This window comes from Arachis ipaensis, chromosome B07 (assembly GCF_000816755.2).
Source record: "Arachis ipaensis cultivar K30076 chromosome B07, Araip1.1, whole genome shotgun sequence".
Classification (NCBI taxonomy): domain Eukaryota; kingdom Viridiplantae; phylum Streptophyta; class Magnoliopsida; order Fabales; family Fabaceae; genus Arachis; species Arachis ipaensis.
Window position 1 is genome coordinate 20086572 of NC_029791.2, and position 19539 is coordinate 20106110.

The following is a 19539-nucleotide window of genomic DNA, read 5'->3' on the forward strand; positions in this document are numbered from 1 at the left end:
TCACAAATCATAATAGAATTGAATACTAATTAACCATTTTTGTAATCATGAAATTGAAAACCAAATTACTTTTATTTAAATTTCAGAGATGAATCTTATTTAACTATATATGTAAATTATGACCAAGGTTGCGAGAACCGAACTGATCATTGAACTGGTCAAGTAACTAGTTCAATGGATCAATGGTTCAACCGTGGTCGAACTATGGTCGAATCGATTTTGTTAAATATAAAATAAAATTATTAAAGATACAATATAAATCTTTTAAAATTTAAATTCAATCATTCATGGCATAAAATTCTATATCCACATTCAATCAATAATCACCAATAATAATTAATAATAATGTCAATAATTACTTAATTAGACAAAACTCACTCAATTGATGCCAAATTACTAATTAGAAATATCTATGAACCAATCTCAGCAATAAAAATTGATACAACCTCAAAGAAGAAAAGTCTAATATATTGCGGAGATTGGTTCATAGATATTTCTAATTAGTAATTTGGCATCAATTGAGTGAGTTTTGTTTAATTAAGTAATTATTGACATTATTATTAATTATTGTTGGTGATTATTGATTGAATGTGGATATAGAATTTTATGCCATGAATGATTGAATTTAAATTTTAAAAGATTTATATTGTATCTTTAATAATTTTATTTTATATTTAACAAAACTGATTCGACCACGATTCAACCACGGTTGAATCATTAAATCATTGAATCAGTTATTTGACCGGTTCAATGACTGGTTCAGTTCTCGCAACCTTAGTAAAAAGAAAAGTAAAAAGTAAAAAAGAAAAAAAAATAGAAAAGAAAAACAAGAGAGTATCAAATATTGTTGGGCACACATGGTTGCGGTTGATTTGAAGAGTATTCGCTCCTTGTTAGTGAAACGGCGTAACAAGAAAAAGAGAAAAATGGAGAAGAGGGAAGACCTGAGATCGATTCTGCCGTACCTACCGGTGGTGATGCGTTCTTCCACACTGTTTTGGCCGTCGCAAGTGGTTGAAGCGCTCAAAGAACTCGCCAGAGGACCTCTTCACAGCCACGTTGACTCAGGCCACATCCTCTTCACCGCCATTGAAGACATCAGAAACTCTCTTTCTCTCTCTTCCAACTCCTTGGCTCCTTCCACTTCTCTTGGATACTCCCTCTTCTTCGACGAGGTAATTACACACTCACACAGGTGCCATTTTGGGTTTTCCCACTCAATTTTCAATTTTGAATTGTGGGTTCTTCTAAAGTTGGGATTTTGGGGTTATATGGTGTTGCTTTGTTTCAGCTGATGACTAGGGAGGAATCAAGGAAGTGGTTTGAGGAGGTTGTTCCAGCATTGGGGAGCTTGCTTTTGAGGTTGCCATCTTTGTTGGAAGCACACTATGAAAATGCTGATAAGGTTTTAAATGTGGGAGCTATGATTGGAACCGGTCTTCGCATGTTGGATTCACAGGAAGCAGGGATTGTGATCCTTTCCCGGGTTTGCTTCTTTTGCTGAGTTTATATGATTTTAAATTACGGTTACTTGCTGTATTGTATGTTGTGTACTCAATAATATAACTTGCTTAATGGCTGCCACTGCTGATGACTATGGTTATTATAGTCAACCTTATCAATTCTTTGCTTTTTAGGAGTTGATTGCTGCTCTTCTTGGGTGTTCGCTTTTTTGCCTATTCCCGGACCATGACAGATACATGAAACAGCTTCAAATAATCAATTTCGATCAATTGTTTGCGTATGGAATCTATAGCTTTTCTCTCTCTTTGTTAATTTGCTGTTTTAGTCTTTTGTTTTTCTTGCACTGTTGGAGCAACAGCTGAGTTGTCTCCGTCTTCGTGTGACCTCAAGGTCACGGGTTCAAGCCGTGGAAACAGCCACAGATGTAATTTTAGGTTAGGCTGTGTACATCATACCCTGCGTTAAGGCGGGAGGCTTGTGCACCGGGCTGCCCTATTGGTATCAAGATGATGCAGCCAATGTCATGTTGTTTTCTGTGTGAAATGGTGACTGAATGGGTGTGAAAAATAGGAAGAGAGGGTATTGATATTGCTCTAGGTTCATTTTGTTCTAATATTTATCTATTATAAAATTATGTCTGGTTGCAAAAATTTCTGAATGTATTAGTAAAATTGATGTAAATTTTGGATAGAACAGATCAATTATGCTTTCTTCATTTTCAGGAGTCTATATGAAGATTACAGTCAAAAGCAGGAAAGTAAGATTCGATGCATCATTCACTATTTTCAAAGGATAAGTTCTGATATGCCTAAGGGTGTTGTCTCTTTTGAGCGAAAAGTACTACCCTTTGAAGGTGATGCTGATCTAATTTCTTACCCAAATTCTAACTTTTGGAGCACTTCGGCTATACCTCTTTGCAAATTCGAGGTAATTGAAGGAAATTCATTTTCTACTACTAGGAGGCCAATTTCTTTTTGGTTGTTAATGAAATATTTACTTTACAAGGTAATACTATGGCATTTTCATAGGTTCACACTTCAGGACTCATAGAAGATCAGTCAGGTGAAGCTGTTGAAGTGGATTTTGCAAATAAATATGTTGGTGGTGGTGCTCTTGGAAGGGGATGTGTACAGGTACAGTGTAGTATTACCATGAGACCTAAATTCTTGGCAAATAGGATAGCTGTTTAGATCATAGTTCCTGATATGTTTTACATGCATATGTATATGGTGTGGGGTACATTTTGTATTAGCAACTTTTATCATTTTATAGACACTGTAGATTGAGGTATTGTTTTGCCAGGTGAAAATTTTTGCCTGCTGATTTGTAATTTTTCTTCTTTTTATTTTTATTTTTATTATATATCTTTTGTAATTGTCTGATATAGGAAGAAATTCGCTTCATGGTCAGTCCAGAATTGATTGCTGGCATGCTTTTCTTGACAGCCATGGAGGAAAACGAGGCTATAGATATTGTTGGCGTTGAAAGGTTCTCTAATTATACAGGGTGAGCACTACAAAATGGTTTTCACTTCTAATCGGAGAAGAATATTTTTAATGCCTATTGCTCGAGTAAGGTGGAAGAAAATTATGTTTCTTCATCATTATGCTTAGCATAGTGTATTTCCTCTGTTTTTGCCTCTGTTAATGTTTGGCATGCACTGAGAATAAAAAGGATCAAACATTTTATTGTTCTTTGTGTTGCTGCATGTTTTCCAATATGGTATTTATTGTCCTTCGTAACCTAATGATAAAAGTATATCCTGAATTCTTTAGGTATGCATCATCATTTCGATTTTCCGGTGATTATGTGGATGAAAGGGACGTAGACAATCTTGGAAGACGTAAAACCAGGATTGTTGCAATTGATGCATTATGTAGCCCAGGGATGCGACAATATAGGGAAAAGTTTGTATTACGGTTAGTAAATCTTGGTTTATGTTCCTGAATCTCTATAAATGGGTGTTTTGTATGTATCCGCTGCAAAGTTGAAACTCTTTTCAAACTTTGTTTTAGCTTTATTTTCTCACTCATTTCGAGGAATGTGTATGATTTACGTCGAGAGATAATTATAAATAGTAGCCATACTTCAGTTTTGTAATTATATTTTTCTTTCATTTATTATGGTCTTTTCCAGTTCAATTCCTTTAAACTAATGTGTATTACAAAAACAATTATTTGGGAAAATATTATTATTTGCAACGGTTAAAAAAGTTCAAATTGCTAATTCCTGTAGAGAGCTCAATAAGGCATTCTGTGGTTTTCTATACCAATTTAAATATCAGAAGTATCAGAAAATATTACAAGAGAATGGATGGTCATCTGAACAGGTTGGTTTTCATCATGTCTGTCAATAAACAAAGAAATTGGATTTTTGGTTGAACAGCCATGTTTGAGTATGAAATTCTCATAAAAGATATTTCCGGACATTTTCTCTTTTTCTTTGCAGTTTGACGCTTCAACGCTAACATATATGGAAACAAGTGAAGGAGAAATTTCAAATCATGAATTCGAAAAATTTCAAAATAACTACCAACAGATGGAGCAGGGCAATAATATTGGGGTTGCAACCGGAAACTGGGGATGTGGTGCATTTGGAGGAGATCCTGAACTAAAGGCTATAATTCAGTGGCTTGCTGCTTCACAGGTAACACATATTTTGATTATTTTCATTCTTTGGCGACAATTCAAAATGTTGAATTCGTGTTGGTTCCTTCCATGCAGGCCCTAAGACCTTTCATAGCATACTACACATTTGGCTTGGAGGCGTTGCAGAACCTAGACGAGGTAATTTGAATTTTCCTTCTTAATGGTGTGTTGGCAGCTATCTTTGTGGTTTGTTTTCAATGAATATCATCATTATCCGTTGCTTCCTTCGTCACTTGTTTCTCTGCAATTGGTGGATGCTGTCCATCCATTGAGTATCTCCATCCAGCTGAGTGCTGGCAACATTTTCAGCTTGAGATGGACTTGTTTTGATGTTAAGATTCTTAGTAGGAATTTTTTGGGTTCGATGTTGTGCAGGTGGCTAGTTGGATTTTGTCACAGAGATGGACGGTTGGGGACCTGTGGAACATGCTGATTGAGTACTCGACAAAGAGATCAAAAGGCGAAACTACTGTTGGCTTCCTCCGATGGCTTCTACCATCATTGTATGGTCATGGTACTAGGCTCAACTCATCAAACTCACCTTGATCAATTGTTGATTGCCTGTCCTGCTCTAGCTTTGAGAAAAACTTGTAATTACAAGAAAGAAGAAAAGGATGAAAGAGTCGTTCTTTTCTTAGAATTTGTGTTTTCTATGTACAGTTTGATTTGGAGACTGCACTTTTTATCATTCTTTGGTTTTGTATCATTGAAAATTGTATAACATAGTTGGAATTTAAGAATCCTTCATTCATTGTCATAGGTCCTTTGATGGAGATGGGTGTTTGGTGACCTGAAGGTTCTTGGATGGATGAGTTTAGCTATGTCTATATTTCTAGAAAATGTTGTATTGTTTATAAGAACTAATGGATTCATTTATTGTATGTAATAATAACAAATGTGAGGTTATAGTAAGTATTTGGTTTCCTAACCAATGATGTCGAGTTCAAGTCTTAGGAATAGAAAGAACATTTTTTGACAATACCCAAAAAAAAATTATGATTTTTAAAGAGAAGAATAAAAGAAGGGTATTTTAAGGGGAAAAAAATAGACATTGATTCTCTTTGTTCCCTTTCTTTCCTTTTTTTTTTTTTTCGAAAGACAAGGCAATTGGTATCCAAAAGAATGATACATTTCGACCCTTGTCCCGGTTTATTGCGAGGCGAGGCATACTATTATGATGACTTGTACGTTAAGTGCCACGTTGATAACTGGAAAATGGATAGGGACCCATTTATCCCTTCTTCACCCTTTTCAACCTTCTTTCCAAGGATCAAATTCAGTGGTGAACTTTGAGAATATTAGTAGCAACAGAATAAAAAAATAGGCCCTTGTTGGAAGCCACAATAGAGAAGAGAACATTGTCGGCGTTGATAATAAAGATTGTGATTGTTGCTTGGTGCAACAAGGTAGTAGTTGCAAAAAGAGGAGGTTGATAAGCGAGCAAGTTGAGTTTCTGGAGAAGAACTTCGAGGTGGAGAACAAGCTTGAACACGAAAGGAAGTTCCAACTCGCAAAAGAGATTGGTTTGCACCCAGGTTAAGTTGCCATCAGATTTCAAAATTGTAGGGCAAGGTTCAAGACCAAGCAGATTGAAAAAAGACTTAGCTGCATTGAAACAAGCTTGGATACCCTTCAACAGCAATATGATAATCTTCTTCACCACAATCACAACTTACAAAAACACGGAATAACAAATAATCAGTATATATATATATATATATATACACACACACACACACGCCGTTTTTAATTTTATCTTGGAATAATTAGTTAAATTTTGGACATGTATTTTACGTAAATAAGAGTTTCTAGGATTGTGTGAATAAGGGCTACGGGTGAAGATAAAGAGGGTGAAGATGGAACAAATCGGCCCCTATCCGTTTTCTACTAGGTCATCACAATAACATGCCTAGAAGCTAACTTCTGTTAACATTTAACGTTGGAGATCATGGAAAGGCTGCATCCTCTCATGATAAATAGGGACATGGATAAGGTGGCTGTTAGCCAAAAAAATCTTCTTCACCACAATCACAACTTACAAAAACACAGATTAACAAATAATCAGTATATATATATATATATATATACACACACACACACACGCCGTTTTTAATTTTATCTTGGAATAATTAGTTAAATTTTGGACATGTATTTTACGTAAATAAGAGTTTCTAGGATTGTGTGAATAAGGGCTACGGGTGAAGATAAAGAGGGTGAAGATGGAACAAATCGGCCCCTATCCGTTTTCTACTAGGTCATCACAATAACATGCCTAGAAGCTAACTTCTGTTAACATTTAACGTTGGAGATCATGGAAAGGCTGCATCCTCTCATGATAAATAGGGACATGGATAAGGTGGCTGTTAGCCAAAAATATAATTTGGTTAATTAATTAAATTAATTTTGCTTTGTATAATGTGTAGGTACTAGGAATAATAAACATCTCATGGGTTCATAAAATATCGAATTCTGATCTTTTGGATCTAAAGCTCTCATACCATGTCATAATACCACTCATCCTAAAAATTTTAGCTGATGGAAAAAAATAACACTAATGGGTTATATCTCTAATACTGAATTGGACATCCCTAAACCTCCATTGTACATATTGTACAAATATTCTATTGGCTCCCTGCACTTTTTCAATTTTATATAATAAAACTGATTATTAATCGGTTAAAAAATTCAAAAACCAATTTTTAACCGATTATAAAAATAAAAATTAGTTTTGAAAAATAACCAATTTTAAAAAAAAAATCGATTTGTACGTAGAAAAATGGATTTTCAAAGAAAAAAAATTTAACAACCGATTTTTAACTGGTTAAAAATCGATTTTAATCAGTTAAAACTGATTTTTACAAAAAAATCAGTTAATTAATTTGACCACAAGAGTGGCATAAAATTTGGTTTTAGTTTTGATTATCCGGTTAAAAATTAATTTTTAAAATTTAGTTTTGGTTAACCACTTTTTAATAATATGAATATAATTTTTTAAATTATTTTATTAAATTGGTTAGTCAAAATGTGATTATAATTTTCTAACCGGTTAACCATAATTTGGTTATTTTATGTGCACCCTAGGTAACGGTATATCATTCTTTTGGATCGAAATTGTCGTCTTTCCAAAAAAAAAATGGTCGGATTGAATCTTCACTTCTTTTTGTATAATAGATAAGTAAATATGTGGTGTTTTAATTGGATATGCATTATCTTTTTTGGTTTTGTAAAACTTCTCGGAAAAACAAGTGTAACAATTTTACTTACGCAAAATTGTATGGAAATAAGTTTACAAAATTCTCTTAAGTTTCAGCATATTATATAACACCCAATCCGGATACAATAAACTGTATTTTAACCTCATCATATAGTATACCGATAGTCTCTCAAATTAAACATATTTGTAATTGCTCAAGCAACTTTTTAGTATGCATAATAGTGGAATAAAGTCAATTTTAAAGTGACAGGCATGACTAATAGGAAAATAAACACAGATTTATTGAGATCTCATCATTTACGAGCATGCCATGCTTTGCAAAGGTGTTTACATAAAAATTTGCTTCTCAATAAGCATGATTAGCAACCAGGGACCCGTTACTAGGTGTGAGTGTGACCACTACCAGGCTTAACATCATTGGTGGATCAAAATAGAGAGAACTTATACAATGTGAACAAAACAACATTGTTATATGCAAAACACTGAGAGGAGATGTAGCTCCTTCTCATGTTTAAGGTCCCATTCTGATACATTATGTTCAAGCCAGTTGCTAACTCTAAAGAGAATTCTACTAAATTCACAATTTAATCTTAGGCTTGGAATGTATAAGTTCCCCCTTGTGAGTCAGAAGAATTAGTGGTTATGCAAAGCATCACCGAGGATCAAATCAACCATCAGCAGTTGCCTTGTCAAAAGATGATTTTTCTGGTTTCTTATGTGGTTCCATATCCACATACAGAACACGCCCATGCAATATCTGCAACAAAAGAAAAAGAAAAGGGTTGATTCATTTATGAATTTTGGCATTTCACAGAAGAGAAAAGTAAAGGTACTAGATTCTTGCATTTCCATTCATGGCCATCTGTGCCTTGCGGGCTTCTTCCTCCTTAGCAAAGGTCACGTATCCGAAACCCTTAGATCTGTTTTTGGCTTTGTTCAGTACTATATCAGCTGGAAAAGGGAAATGACATTGACAGGTACATTAAGATTTTAATATGGGGCGTTCATGTTCAATGCTTGTAGTGACAATAGAAGAAGAACATACCATTTAGGACATTGCCATATTCTGAAAAGGCTTCAGCTAATTTCTCTTTCGTGGTAGAAAATGCTAATCCTGCACCAAGATTTTCATTCAGTTCATGTCACGGCAACAGCAAAACAAGAGAAATTAAATTTCAGGGCAAAGGCAAATCAAACACTTCTACAACAGTAATAAATAAATAAATCATATACGCTAAACAGGATTGGCATTAAGATGGCTCAATTGTACTCAAACTAAACCTTTTTCCATATACCACAATCTAAAGTAATGAAAGTTATTTCTTGATTCCTACTCAAAGGCGGCTGGCGGCTGCAACTACTTAGTTGCATTGTAATATGCTATTATTTCCTTTTTCTAATTGCTCTGGGACCATTGTTATACTTCTATTTCTGAAATCATCGTTTATAGCAATGATGTGCAAAACAGATTTGATTAAGTATAAACCCCCCAATGTTGAATCAATCCATTTGAATCCAATGCTAAAACCAATAGCAGGAATAACCAGCCGTGCTCTGCAGTTATTCAAATCTCCATAGTAAAAGCAATTGCTTGAACAGAACTTTAAGATAAATCAAGAAAACAGCTCAAATTAGCAGACTAGTGAAAAAATCGAACTAAATTTTTGGTACTCCAGTTTGCAAATAGTAATAATGATATTACACAAGAGAGGGAGAGTCCCAGGAAAACGAAAAGGGTGTGTGTAGCTATGTACCTTTGACAAAAATCTTGGAAGAAATTGATCGGAGGAAAAGAAGCTGAGAAAGAGAGCGGTGCTGTTGACACCATATTTGCCGCAGACTCTCCATGCTTCAGCTTCAACTTCAACTGTCACTCAACAAAATAATTTATATTCAATTATTACAATTCATAAAAAAAAATCCAAAATTATCCACCAAAAATCTCATGTAACTAATCTCAAGTACCAAATAAAAAATAAACAAAGCTAATACTAAATTTTATTATCAAAATCCCAATCTAAAGCTTTTGTATCTACTATTTTTTGCAAATGCTGTGGCATAAGCATTTAGGCACCCTCAACAAAGATTGTATATACCATAATATGACCAAAAAAATAAAATAAAAGGATTGAACATAACAACCTAATTTGATCAATAATGTGATCAGAAATTTTATCAATAATTTAGTCAGCAATTTAGCAACAACAGGACCAACAGCAATACAATGATAGCAGCAGCAACATTAGCACTTAACAATAAAAATTAAAACAGCGTAGCAGCAAAACAAAAAAAGAACAGAGGTAGAGGCAGAGAGGCAGAGAGGCGGAGCAGACCGGCGGAGAGGAGGTGGCAGAGGGGCGAAGAGGAGGCAGCGGTGGAGCAGAAAAGAGAGTAGGCTGCCGCGGAGAAGAAGGGAAGTGAGGTCAGCTAGCAAGAGCCGAGAAGCCTCATTCAGAGAGAGAGACAGAACAGATCAAGGCTTGGGCAAATTTGCAAGAACCGAACCGGTCAATGAACCGAACCGGTCAACCCAGGTCAAATTGTGGTTGAACCGGTTTAATTAAAAATAAAATAAAATAATTAAAATTTTCAAAATGCACATTATGTTTCATCATTAAAATAAAAAATTTCTAATTAATTTATAATCAACAACAAGCCAACAACTAAGAAATTAACTCCGAATCAGAACAATAGTACAAAATTAACTAAGAAAATTAACAACAATCAACAATAATTGAAACAGAACAAAAACAACAATCATTTCCTGGTTTTTTCTCATAGTTACATATAGTGACACTGACACAAATGCATGTATTTGAAAAACTCTCTTCATTGTTCCAGTAATAGAAAGGTTTAAGGAAGATAGAGTCTCGAACTGAACAACTATATCTGAGGTTTGAAGTGTTAAACAGCCCAATCAAAAGAGTGAGATTTCAGAAATGAAAACACTTCTATTCTATTATCACTAGCATAAATATCTTCATCAAGGCACACCCACATTCAATTAATAAAACGTATCTTCTGCTACAGGACCTGTAGATTTAATAAACAAAAGATATATCATGTATGCATTGTGGCAATTCAGAAATGGAATAAATATTTAGAAGAATAATATATTAATATTAGCCTTAACTAATATGAAAGAGCAAAAGCTAACTTCCAACACGTAATATTCCATCATAGTTGTTTACAAAGTCAAAATGCTGGAGCCTTAAAATGAAAGATTTGTTGTGCTGCTTCAGAGAGAAAAAGCAATACAAATAAAATTTCAATCTCAATCATTGTGTATCACCCAAGAGTATCAAGAAAAGTTTATTATAACCATTAAAAGGCTCACAAAATCCCTAATAGAGTAATAGATGATAATATCCAAAAATCAGCATGGATTTGGAAGCTTAGAACAAAAATGAAATATGTTACCCTACTCACTCAGATAATAAATTTACTAGATTCACAAATATAAATAGTTCAAGCTAGAAACAATGAAGAGAGTTTTTCAAATACATGCATTTGTATCACTAACAGCATAACCTCAACATGTCAACCGCCATAGCAGAACAAGAATACAGGACATTCAACAAGAAAAAGCTAAGGATTAAAGGACACAACAAAACAAAATTAACAAACTCAAGAATACACTAAACTCAGAGAAATTAACAACAATCAAGAATAAAGGAAATTAACTCAGAAAAACAACAATTAACTCAGAAAACAAGAATAACAAAAAATACCTTCCAGAGCATAGAGCATAGAGGTGAGGGAGAGGGAGCACGGCGGACATACGAAATGGAGCACAGCGGAACTGGACCAGAGGAGGGCTGGAGCGCGGCAGAAGTGGGGCTGTGCGAGGGAGGAACGAGACAGAGGAGACCAGTGGTGCACGAGACGCGTTGCGACGGCGGAGACGAGCTTGAGCAGTGGAATGGCCACTGGAGCAGATGCGATGGCGGCGGTGAGATAGCGGTGGACGTGAGTTTTCGGTGATGGAGAAGGCGGCGGGGGTGAGTGTGGGTAGTAGGGCTACTGAACTCTGATATTGATTCTTCAGTGTATGCGAATTTGGGTGACGGAGGATTTCGGGTTTCTCTTTCAAGGGTTAACTACTAGTCTACTAATTCGTTACCGAAAAATAAAAATTAAAAATAAAAAAGTTTTTTTAAATTTTTTTGGTAACTAAACAGAGAAGAAAGAAAGAAAAAAAAGGACAAAACTAAATTAATTGATTAGGTTCATATCTAAATTTATTAGATGTTGAAATTCACTCTATGATTGACTCTAATTTGAGCAAATGTTCATGTCAAAAGCAACTGCTTTACCCATACAATCTGCAACACTATTTGCATTTTTCTGACATAAAAGAATGAGTAAATGCCCAAAATGGTCCCTGAATTTCAAATCGGTATTCAATTTAGTCCTTGATTTTTCTAAATGACCAACTAAATCCCTTAAAATCAGAAACGTGCATCTCCGTTAATCCCTCGTAGAAGTGCCGTCTAAACGTTGCTGATGTGGAACGTTAACTGCCATGTGGGCATTCCGTTAAACGACGTCGTTTAAGGAGTGGATGCCCTAAGTGTGTAAAACGACGTCGTTTCCAATAACACCTTCTCCCCCTTCCCCTTCAACGTTTCCCACCAAAACTTCAGAAAAGCTTTCTCTTCTTCTCTGTCCGTTCACTCTCCCATACTTCCCACTCACGTTTGTTCGCCGAGGATCATCCTTAGAATCTGTTCTCTCCGGTCAGTGAAGTAGTTATCGACGAAGCATCACCTTCATACACTGCCGACGGTGAGAGGTAACAGTTCAAGTTGATTATTCTCTTCCATTTTTTGTATTTCATTGAGGGTTCTTGATACTTATGTGTGAATGCATTGTTGTATATGTAAGGGAGTGGTTTAGAATGTTGTGGTTGTTGATGGCGCAAATGTTAGGGTTTAGGGTTTCTAATATGAAACTTGTAACCACATAAATCATAATCTGGTTTAAGTTATAGTCAATAGGAAGTAAATATATGCATTCTTATTACAAATATAGTTTGATTTCTAGTTCTTTGCAATTTTTAGTTATCTCTTCAGTTTTCTGTGTTATTATTGATGCTGGGTTTTTTGTACTTCGGATCAGATGATGGGACAAGTAAATAAAAAGAGACTGGAAGAATACCTTGGAGAGCTATAGCAGAAGGAGAACACGAATGATCGATATGTTGTTGCTCTAAAAGGGAGACTTTAACCAAAAAACCTTATGTGAGGATTCAACCGGTCCCAGAGAAAACTGACACCAGCTCCAGCAAGGAGTAGCGGAAGTAGATAAGTATTTTATTGCAAGATATTGCAAATACTTCGAGTTATCTGTACATTATTTAGAACTTGGAAGAAAGGCTTCAAATATTTATTATGTACCTGATGCTGTTCTGCTCTAGTTTTCTCTGGTTTTATCCTTGGATTTGTTTGTTTAAGCAATAAACCAAAGCAGATGTTGTTAGATGGGAATGAGTGCCCAGGGTTCTCTGCAAACAATATATTAGTTAGGTTCAGGCTAGTGATTTTATGAAATTCTTCTACTATTCTCTTTAATTCTCCTTCCAATGCTGTTTCTGTCTTTGTTCACAGAGGAATGACTTTCATTAAATTTTAAATTTAGCTTTTGCAGTGTTTAATTGCTTTGTTTATATTTTGCTTTGGTTTGGTGATAATCAGGGTTTGAAGTTACTTTTCATCTTGTCCATAGTGTTTGTACTTGGCAGCATTGTATGATTTTTTGGTCATATGTATAGCCATTAAAATTGAATAGGTAAAACAGAGGCTTGTGTGAGAACCATGAATCGTGTATAGCATTAAGATGTGCAGTCAGACTATCTTGATCATTGCTGCTATCTTTTGATTAATATTTCTTGGTGCTCATAAATTTTTTGCATTAACTATGCGCCTCTAATAATGGAGTTTGGGGGAAGTTATGCGAAATTGGTGATCTAGAATCATGTAAAGCCATGTCTTTATATGTGTGTTGACTGTGAACTTGTGACTCTATGATCTTGTTTAGGTTGTGGCTTGGTGATCCTCCAATTATTTAAAATTAAAGCTGTAAGATTGTGTAAGCACTACAAATCTACAATCAAATGAATTTGGGTTTTAGGGCGAAGAAGAGAAGGAGAGTCGAAGAAGAGAAGGTCGAAGAAGAAAGGTCGAAGAAGAGAAGAAGAGAAGAAGAGTCGAAGAACAGAAGAACATAGCATACGATTTGAAGAAGGGAAGACAATTAGGGTTTTATAATTGAAATGGACTAATTTGGGTAATATTAGGCAATTCCAGATACCAATTTGAATCAAATTCAACCTTGGCACACATCAGCATACAGCTGGAATGCCCACATGACAGTTAACGTTCCACATCAGCAACATTTAGACGGCACTTCTGCGAGGGACTAACGGAGACGCACGTTTCTGATTTTAAGGGATTTAGTTGGTCATTTAGAAAAATCAAGGACTAAATTGAATACCGATTTGAAATTCAGGGACCATTTTAGGCATTTACTCATAAAAGAATAGAGACTCTCCAATTCCAATTCATAACATCCTGTATATGCTTTGCCAAATTCCATTCTAGGATATCCTTACCAAGCATTCTTTGGTTTACTAAAAAAATAGCTTCTAAACAGTCTGTTTCACAAATAACCTCACAAAATCCACTATCCCAAGTTAAAAATAAACCTCTTCAAATCACATACAATTCAGTAAAAAGAATACTGCACACTTCAACTTTTCCAATGCAACCTTTAAACCAACATCTATCAGAATTGCAAATGATATAACTAAAATCAACATAGCCAAAAGGAGCAAAACAACTAGCATTACAATTCAATTTAACATAATGAACTGGAGGTGGAACCCAATGCAAACAAAGCGAAAGAGGAGACAAAGATTGATGCATGGCAAAAATAGTGTGAAACTTTCTTACTGAACTACGAATCAAACTCACCACTTTACTAGTACTCCAAGAGTCATCTGTATTAAATAAGTCATGATTCCTACTTCTCCAAATCCACCAAATGGTTGAAAAGAAAAGAAAAACATCTCCACTCCTTGGACCTTTGTAGAGCTAATCACGTAAATTCGAGTTATCTGAATACAGACCTAAAAGGTTCCAAACCTCCTTGGCACTAGGACACTCCCGAAGACAATGAAGAATGGATTCAGAACCATTTTGACACCCATGACAAGTGCTAGATAAAGTTAAGCCACGACCCAAATGAAACTATGTCGTAGGACTAGCGTTATGAAGACTGGGCCAAATCAAGAACTTGTACTTCTTAGGAATATGCAGTCGCCATACCCACAACTAATTATGACGCTCATTCCAGTCAAACTTTCTTTTGGCTAGCCAACTGTATCCACTCCTAGTTGAGTAGAGTCTAGAAGATGCCACACCCCACGACTAACCCGAACTCTCTCTAGCATTCAAATCCGGATTATAAGCATTCAAACACTATTTGACATCTTTTAGAATGTTAGAGAAAACATCATGGAGATTCTATTGACCATCTTTTCAAACGTCTCTAATAGTTAAATCAGAGTCAGATATATGTACAAAAGGGACATCTTGAGCAATTGGACCCTCAATACTCCAATTGTCAAACCAAAAAGATTGATCAAGTGACCCAACGCACCAAGAGAAGGCATCCTTAAAAGTACCAAAAGCCTTTGAGATACTCTTCCAAACATGATAAGCGTTGCAAGGGACAGGGCCATCTAAAACTCCCTCATTCCTCAGATACTTCGCCTTCAATAGAGCAACCCAAGGCTTGTCCTAACAATGAAAAAGTTGTCAAACCAATTCACAAAGTAAAGATATATTAACACACGTAGGATCTTTAACACCCAGGCCACCAAATTTCTGTGGAGTGACCACGGTCCTCCAATTAACAAGAGAAAGACCTCTGCCGTCAATTTGATCCTTCCAAAGGAATTGTCTCATCATAGAAGACAATTTATTGCAAATCTAATTTAGAAAAAAAGATACCTGCATATGATAGACAGGAATGGATGCTGCAACAGAATTGATCAGGCAAAGTCTCCCCGCTTTATTTAGAAGCCTTCCTTTCCAATTAGCTAATCTTCCCCTCACCTTTTCAATCACCGAATGAAAAGAAGCCCTACTGGTATGGGAATGATTAAGGTTAACTCCAAGATATCTTCCTAAGTCCAAAGCAAAACGTATTGAAGAAACACTAGTAAACATATCTCTTTTACAAGCAGTCACATTTTTAGAACAAAATTCTTTAAAATTTTCAAGATTTACTTTCATGCCAGATGCCTTGCAAAAAATGTTAAGAGAATGCATGATCATTTGGACCTGACTCTTTGTAACTTGACAAAAAAGTAAGAGATTATCTGCAAACATCAAATGAGAAAATTTCAGGCCATCCCTAGTGACAGAAACTGGTTTCCACACACCCTCGACCACCTTATGAGATATATAGCAAGCAAGTCTTTCCATACAAAACACAAATAAGTAAGGAGACATTGGATCACCCTGTCTAAGCCCCCTTCTAGGAGCAAAACTATCCAATCTATTCTCATTCCACATAATAGAAAGAGATGATGCACGGACACAATTCATAATCAAATTAACAGTGATGATAAGAAAATCAAAAGCAATGAGAGTACTCTCCAAAAACCTCCAATCCACCCTATCATAAGCTTTTTCAAGATCAATTTTAAAAGCAAGAATACTTTTCTTGGATTTTGTGTACTTCATGAAATTCAAAATTTCTTAAGCCACAATAATATTATCAGGAGCACCATGATCCGGAATAAAACCTCCTTCTAAAGGACTAACAATATCTGGAAGAAAGGGCCGAAGTCGATTAGTCAATACTTTGGTGATAATTTTATAAACAACATTACACAAGCTAATAGGCTTGAAATCCTTCATAAAGGTAGGGTTATCAATTTTGGGAATAAGCACAATCAGAGTTTTCATGATGTTAAGATTTAAGTACTCTCCCAACAAAGCACTCCGGATAATATTCCAAATCTCAGTGCCTACTATCTCCCAATATTCTTTAAAAAAAAAGCTTAAAAGTCATCTGGACCAGGAGCCTTAAAAGGGCTCATACTGAATACTGCTGACTTGACTTCCGCAAAACAGACAGGGTCAATTAACTTAGCACAAGCCTTGGTGCTTAGAATGGGCATCCGAACATCCCCTAAACAATCAACCTCAATATCTTCCGTTGTACTAAAGAGATTCTTGTAGAAAGAGAGGGCTTCTTCCTGGAGAATATCTGGATCAGTAGACCAAGACCCATCTCTAACATATAATCCATGTACTCTATTATAGTTTCTACGCACCAAAGTCTCAAGATGGAAGAATTTAGTATTTCTATCCCCATACTTGATCCACTGCTCTCAAGATTTCAGGTACCAAAGAAATCTCTCTTGCAATAAAAGCCTATTGTAATCTTCCCTCAGTTCAGCTTCTTTAATTCTCAGAGACAACACATCGGTAACCTCCAAATGTTGTTGAATCTTATTAATCTGATATTCCAGCTTACTTTTTTACACAAAATTATTTCCAAAAATCTTTGAGTTAAAGTCCAAAGAAACCTGTTGAACCATCTTAAGCCTTTCAGTAGCGCCTTCAAACCCTTAATTCCAAGCCTTACTAATAACATGTTTATAAGAAGGGTGTGTTGTCCATACAGCCTGGAACCTAAAAGGACGAGAACCTTTCACTCTGGGACCACCATGACAACGAACTAAAATAGGGCAATAATCAGAATGAAGCCTGCTAAGAATTTCAGAATAACCCTCAAGAAACATTGTCATCCACGCCTCATTCACTAGTACTCTATCCAACTTTTTAGCCAAGTCTCTGCCAGCCTGAACTATTTTTTACCAAGTATATCTCCTACCAGTCACTTTAAGATCAAAGAGTTCACAGTCATCTAGAGTAGTAGCTAATAGACTAGCTCTACGAGAAGAAAAATAAGCACCTATACTCTTGTTTGGCGCCACAATCTCATTAAAATCACCAACAGCTAGTCATGGTCCATTATGACCTAAATTAATAAAACGCAAATGATCCCAAATCATACTTCTTTTTTTCAAATTGAGGACTCCCATACACTGCACTACAAAGCCAAACTAAGTTACTCACACTCACTTTCACTGCGATACATTGGTTAGTTTGGTCAGTAACCACACAAGAAGCATTAGCAATAGAAGAGAGAAACCAAATGCCACCCATGTGTCCTATTGCTTCCTCAACACCAACATAATGAAAATCTAACTTATCCCAGAAATTCTTTAAATTATTAAACATAGTATGAGTCTCAAAGAGAAAGAAGAAAGATGGTTTATATATTCTCACCAAATCTTTGCAATGCACACGGGCCATCTTGTTAGACGCACCCCTCACATTCCAGGCTATGATATTGAAACTATCCATAAAAGATAGCAAAAAGAGAGCTCCAATAACAAACCTGAGACTCAACATGATGTCCCTGTCTTCGACGATCCCGCCTTTAATGGACTTTCAAGTTGCAAAGTAATTTTCTCCGTCGAAACTTGTGCCACACTTGCCACCGATGCTCCATCCTTTTCTGCCGACAAATTCTGCAAAGAGTTTGGGTGAGGACACTTTCGCACAGTGCCATTTGTTGTCTCACCTTGCTGCTGATGATGTACATTGTGATGGGTCCCCGAATAATCCATACTAACCGGTTTTTCAATATTGATACCCCTGCTTAATTTTACTTTGGATCCAATAGCATGTGTTGTACGTTGATGATTAGGCCTTGTCCAAGTATTGGTAGCCTTGTTAGGAGTCTTCTTTGCTTTTGGTTGGACCTGATGGGTGCTAGGAGAAGGCTTTTGACCCATTTTATACTTTCCTTTCCTAATCACTTGAGTCCAACCTTCCAAATCCTCATGTTGTGAATGGTCTACATAAACAGCATGCAAATCACTCTCCACCAAATTCGGGACAGCAACAGTTACGGTCTCACCTCCAAGATTCTTGCCAAAATAAAAATTTGTCATTTCCACATGCATCGGATTTTTTAAATTTGAATTTTTTGGCTGCTTTGCTACATCGCCGACCACCTTGGCATTCGTTTCTCCTCCCGCATTGCTGTCAATCTTGCACACCTTCATATCATGACCAAACTTGAGACAGGTGCCACAAATAAGGTGAAGACTTTCATATTCAACACCTTCAACAAGAATCTTCTTAGTCATTGGCAATCCTAAATCTATCTGAACACAGGCACGAGCATATCGTCCTCTTTCAGCTAATTTTGTTGCCAAATCAACCTTGACGAGGATGCCAACTGCAGCTGCAACACAGAACATTGCATCTTCTTGGTAGCACCAAATTGGTAATCTAGAAATTCTAATCCACACTAAAGTTGCTCCAAAACAGTTTTCACTTGATCTAAACTCTTGATTCCAAGGCTTCACAGCCACATAATTTTCCTCAATCATCCATGGACCTCCTAAGTTCTCGCTCCTCAGCCACATCAAACTTCACAAGAAAATAGTTAAACCACACATCCAACAAATCAAAACCTCCCTTAATTTGCTATACTGTTCGGAGTTTATGAGACAATGCAGTGTAGTTATAATGTTTACCTAGCACCTTAATCACTATAGCATCCTTATAAGGTTCTGCCAAACAATTCTTAGCTTCTTGGATAAACATTACACTCGGTGGCAAAAGATCTCCTTGCTTTCCCGAAACTACCGCAATGTTATCTCCTGACAAAGTTTTCACGAGTGAAAAAGTTTTAGCAATCTTAGAACCTACAACTTTGTCCCAGAAAGAAACCTTCAAAGACTTAAAAATCCCTCCCGAAATACGATCCTCCTTTTTCCCTGATGCAAGCCTTCCCCCGCTCTCCTGCTTATCTCTTCCGCCGACATTATCGGCTGCCTCGCCGTGTTTCACCCTCAAAGTCTCTTCCCCGCTCACTCCACCGCTCATCTTCAAATTTTTTTTTAATATGTTATCAACAAAACTGCTTCTAAATTATTTAAAATACGATAAAAAAAATTAATAAACATGGTATTTTTAGAAATAATAAAAAAATTATATTTAATAAATAATTTATTTATTAAATCTAAATTTGTATAATAACATTCGAATAAATTTTATTTATCTTTTTAAATTTTTAATTAAACACAAAACTTTAAAAACCATATAAAAAATTTAT

General features: G+C 35.8%; 2 protein-coding genes across 3 annotated transcripts in view; one reads left to right on the top strand and one right to left on the bottom strand.

Moving 5' to 3' along the window:
- Positions 846 to 5044, top strand: LOC107609003 (poly(ADP-ribose) glycohydrolase 1). The gene is made up of 12 exons (XM_016310816.2): positions 846 to 1175; positions 1292 to 1486; positions 1638 to 1741; positions 2187 to 2391; positions 2493 to 2597; positions 2852 to 2970; positions 3240 to 3383; positions 3700 to 3793; positions 3913 to 4110; positions 4188 to 4250; positions 4488 to 4633; positions 4873 to 5044. Exons 1-12 carry the CDS (start codon positions 858 to 860, stop codon positions 4904 to 4906), a joined length of 1725 nt encoding a protein of 574 aa, XP_016166302.2. The 5' UTR covers positions 846 to 857; the 3' UTR covers positions 4907 to 5044.
- The window catches only part of LOC107609720 (cold-inducible RNA-binding protein), a 29529-nt gene continuing 17576 nt past the window's right edge, over positions 7587 to 19539 (bottom strand). The window contains exons 3-7 of one of the 2 annotated variants that reach the window (XM_021107464.1): positions 12127 to 12132; positions 9081 to 9193; positions 8372 to 8440; positions 8171 to 8277; positions 7587 to 8083 (exon numbers count right to left, since the gene is read on the bottom strand). In XM_021107464.1, the coding sequence (XP_020963123.1) occupies positions 7994 to 8083; positions 8171 to 8277; positions 8372 to 8440; positions 9081 to 9174 (360 nt within the window). In that variant the 5' untranslated portion in view covers positions 9175 to 9193; positions 12127 to 12132 and the 3' untranslated portion in view covers positions 7587 to 7993. Of the gene's footprint in view, positions 8084 to 8170; positions 8278 to 8371; positions 8441 to 9080; positions 9194 to 9659; positions 9813 to 12126; positions 12133 to 19539 lie in introns of those variants that run through there. The other variant, XM_016311737.2, reaches the window with a different exon arrangement.

Coding starts and splice junctions, on each gene's coding strand:
- LOC107609003 (XM_016310816.2), top strand. CDS start 858: ATGGTTGCGGTTGATTTGAAGAGTATTCGCTCCTTGTTAGTGAAACGG. Junction 1,176..1,291: donor ACTCCCTCTTCTTCGACGAG/GTAATTACACAC, acceptor GCTTTGTTTCAG/CTGATGACTAGGGAGGAATC. Junction 1,742..2,186: donor AATTTCGATCAATTGTTTGC/GTATGGAATCTA, acceptor CTTCATTTTCAG/GAGTCTATATGAAGATTACA.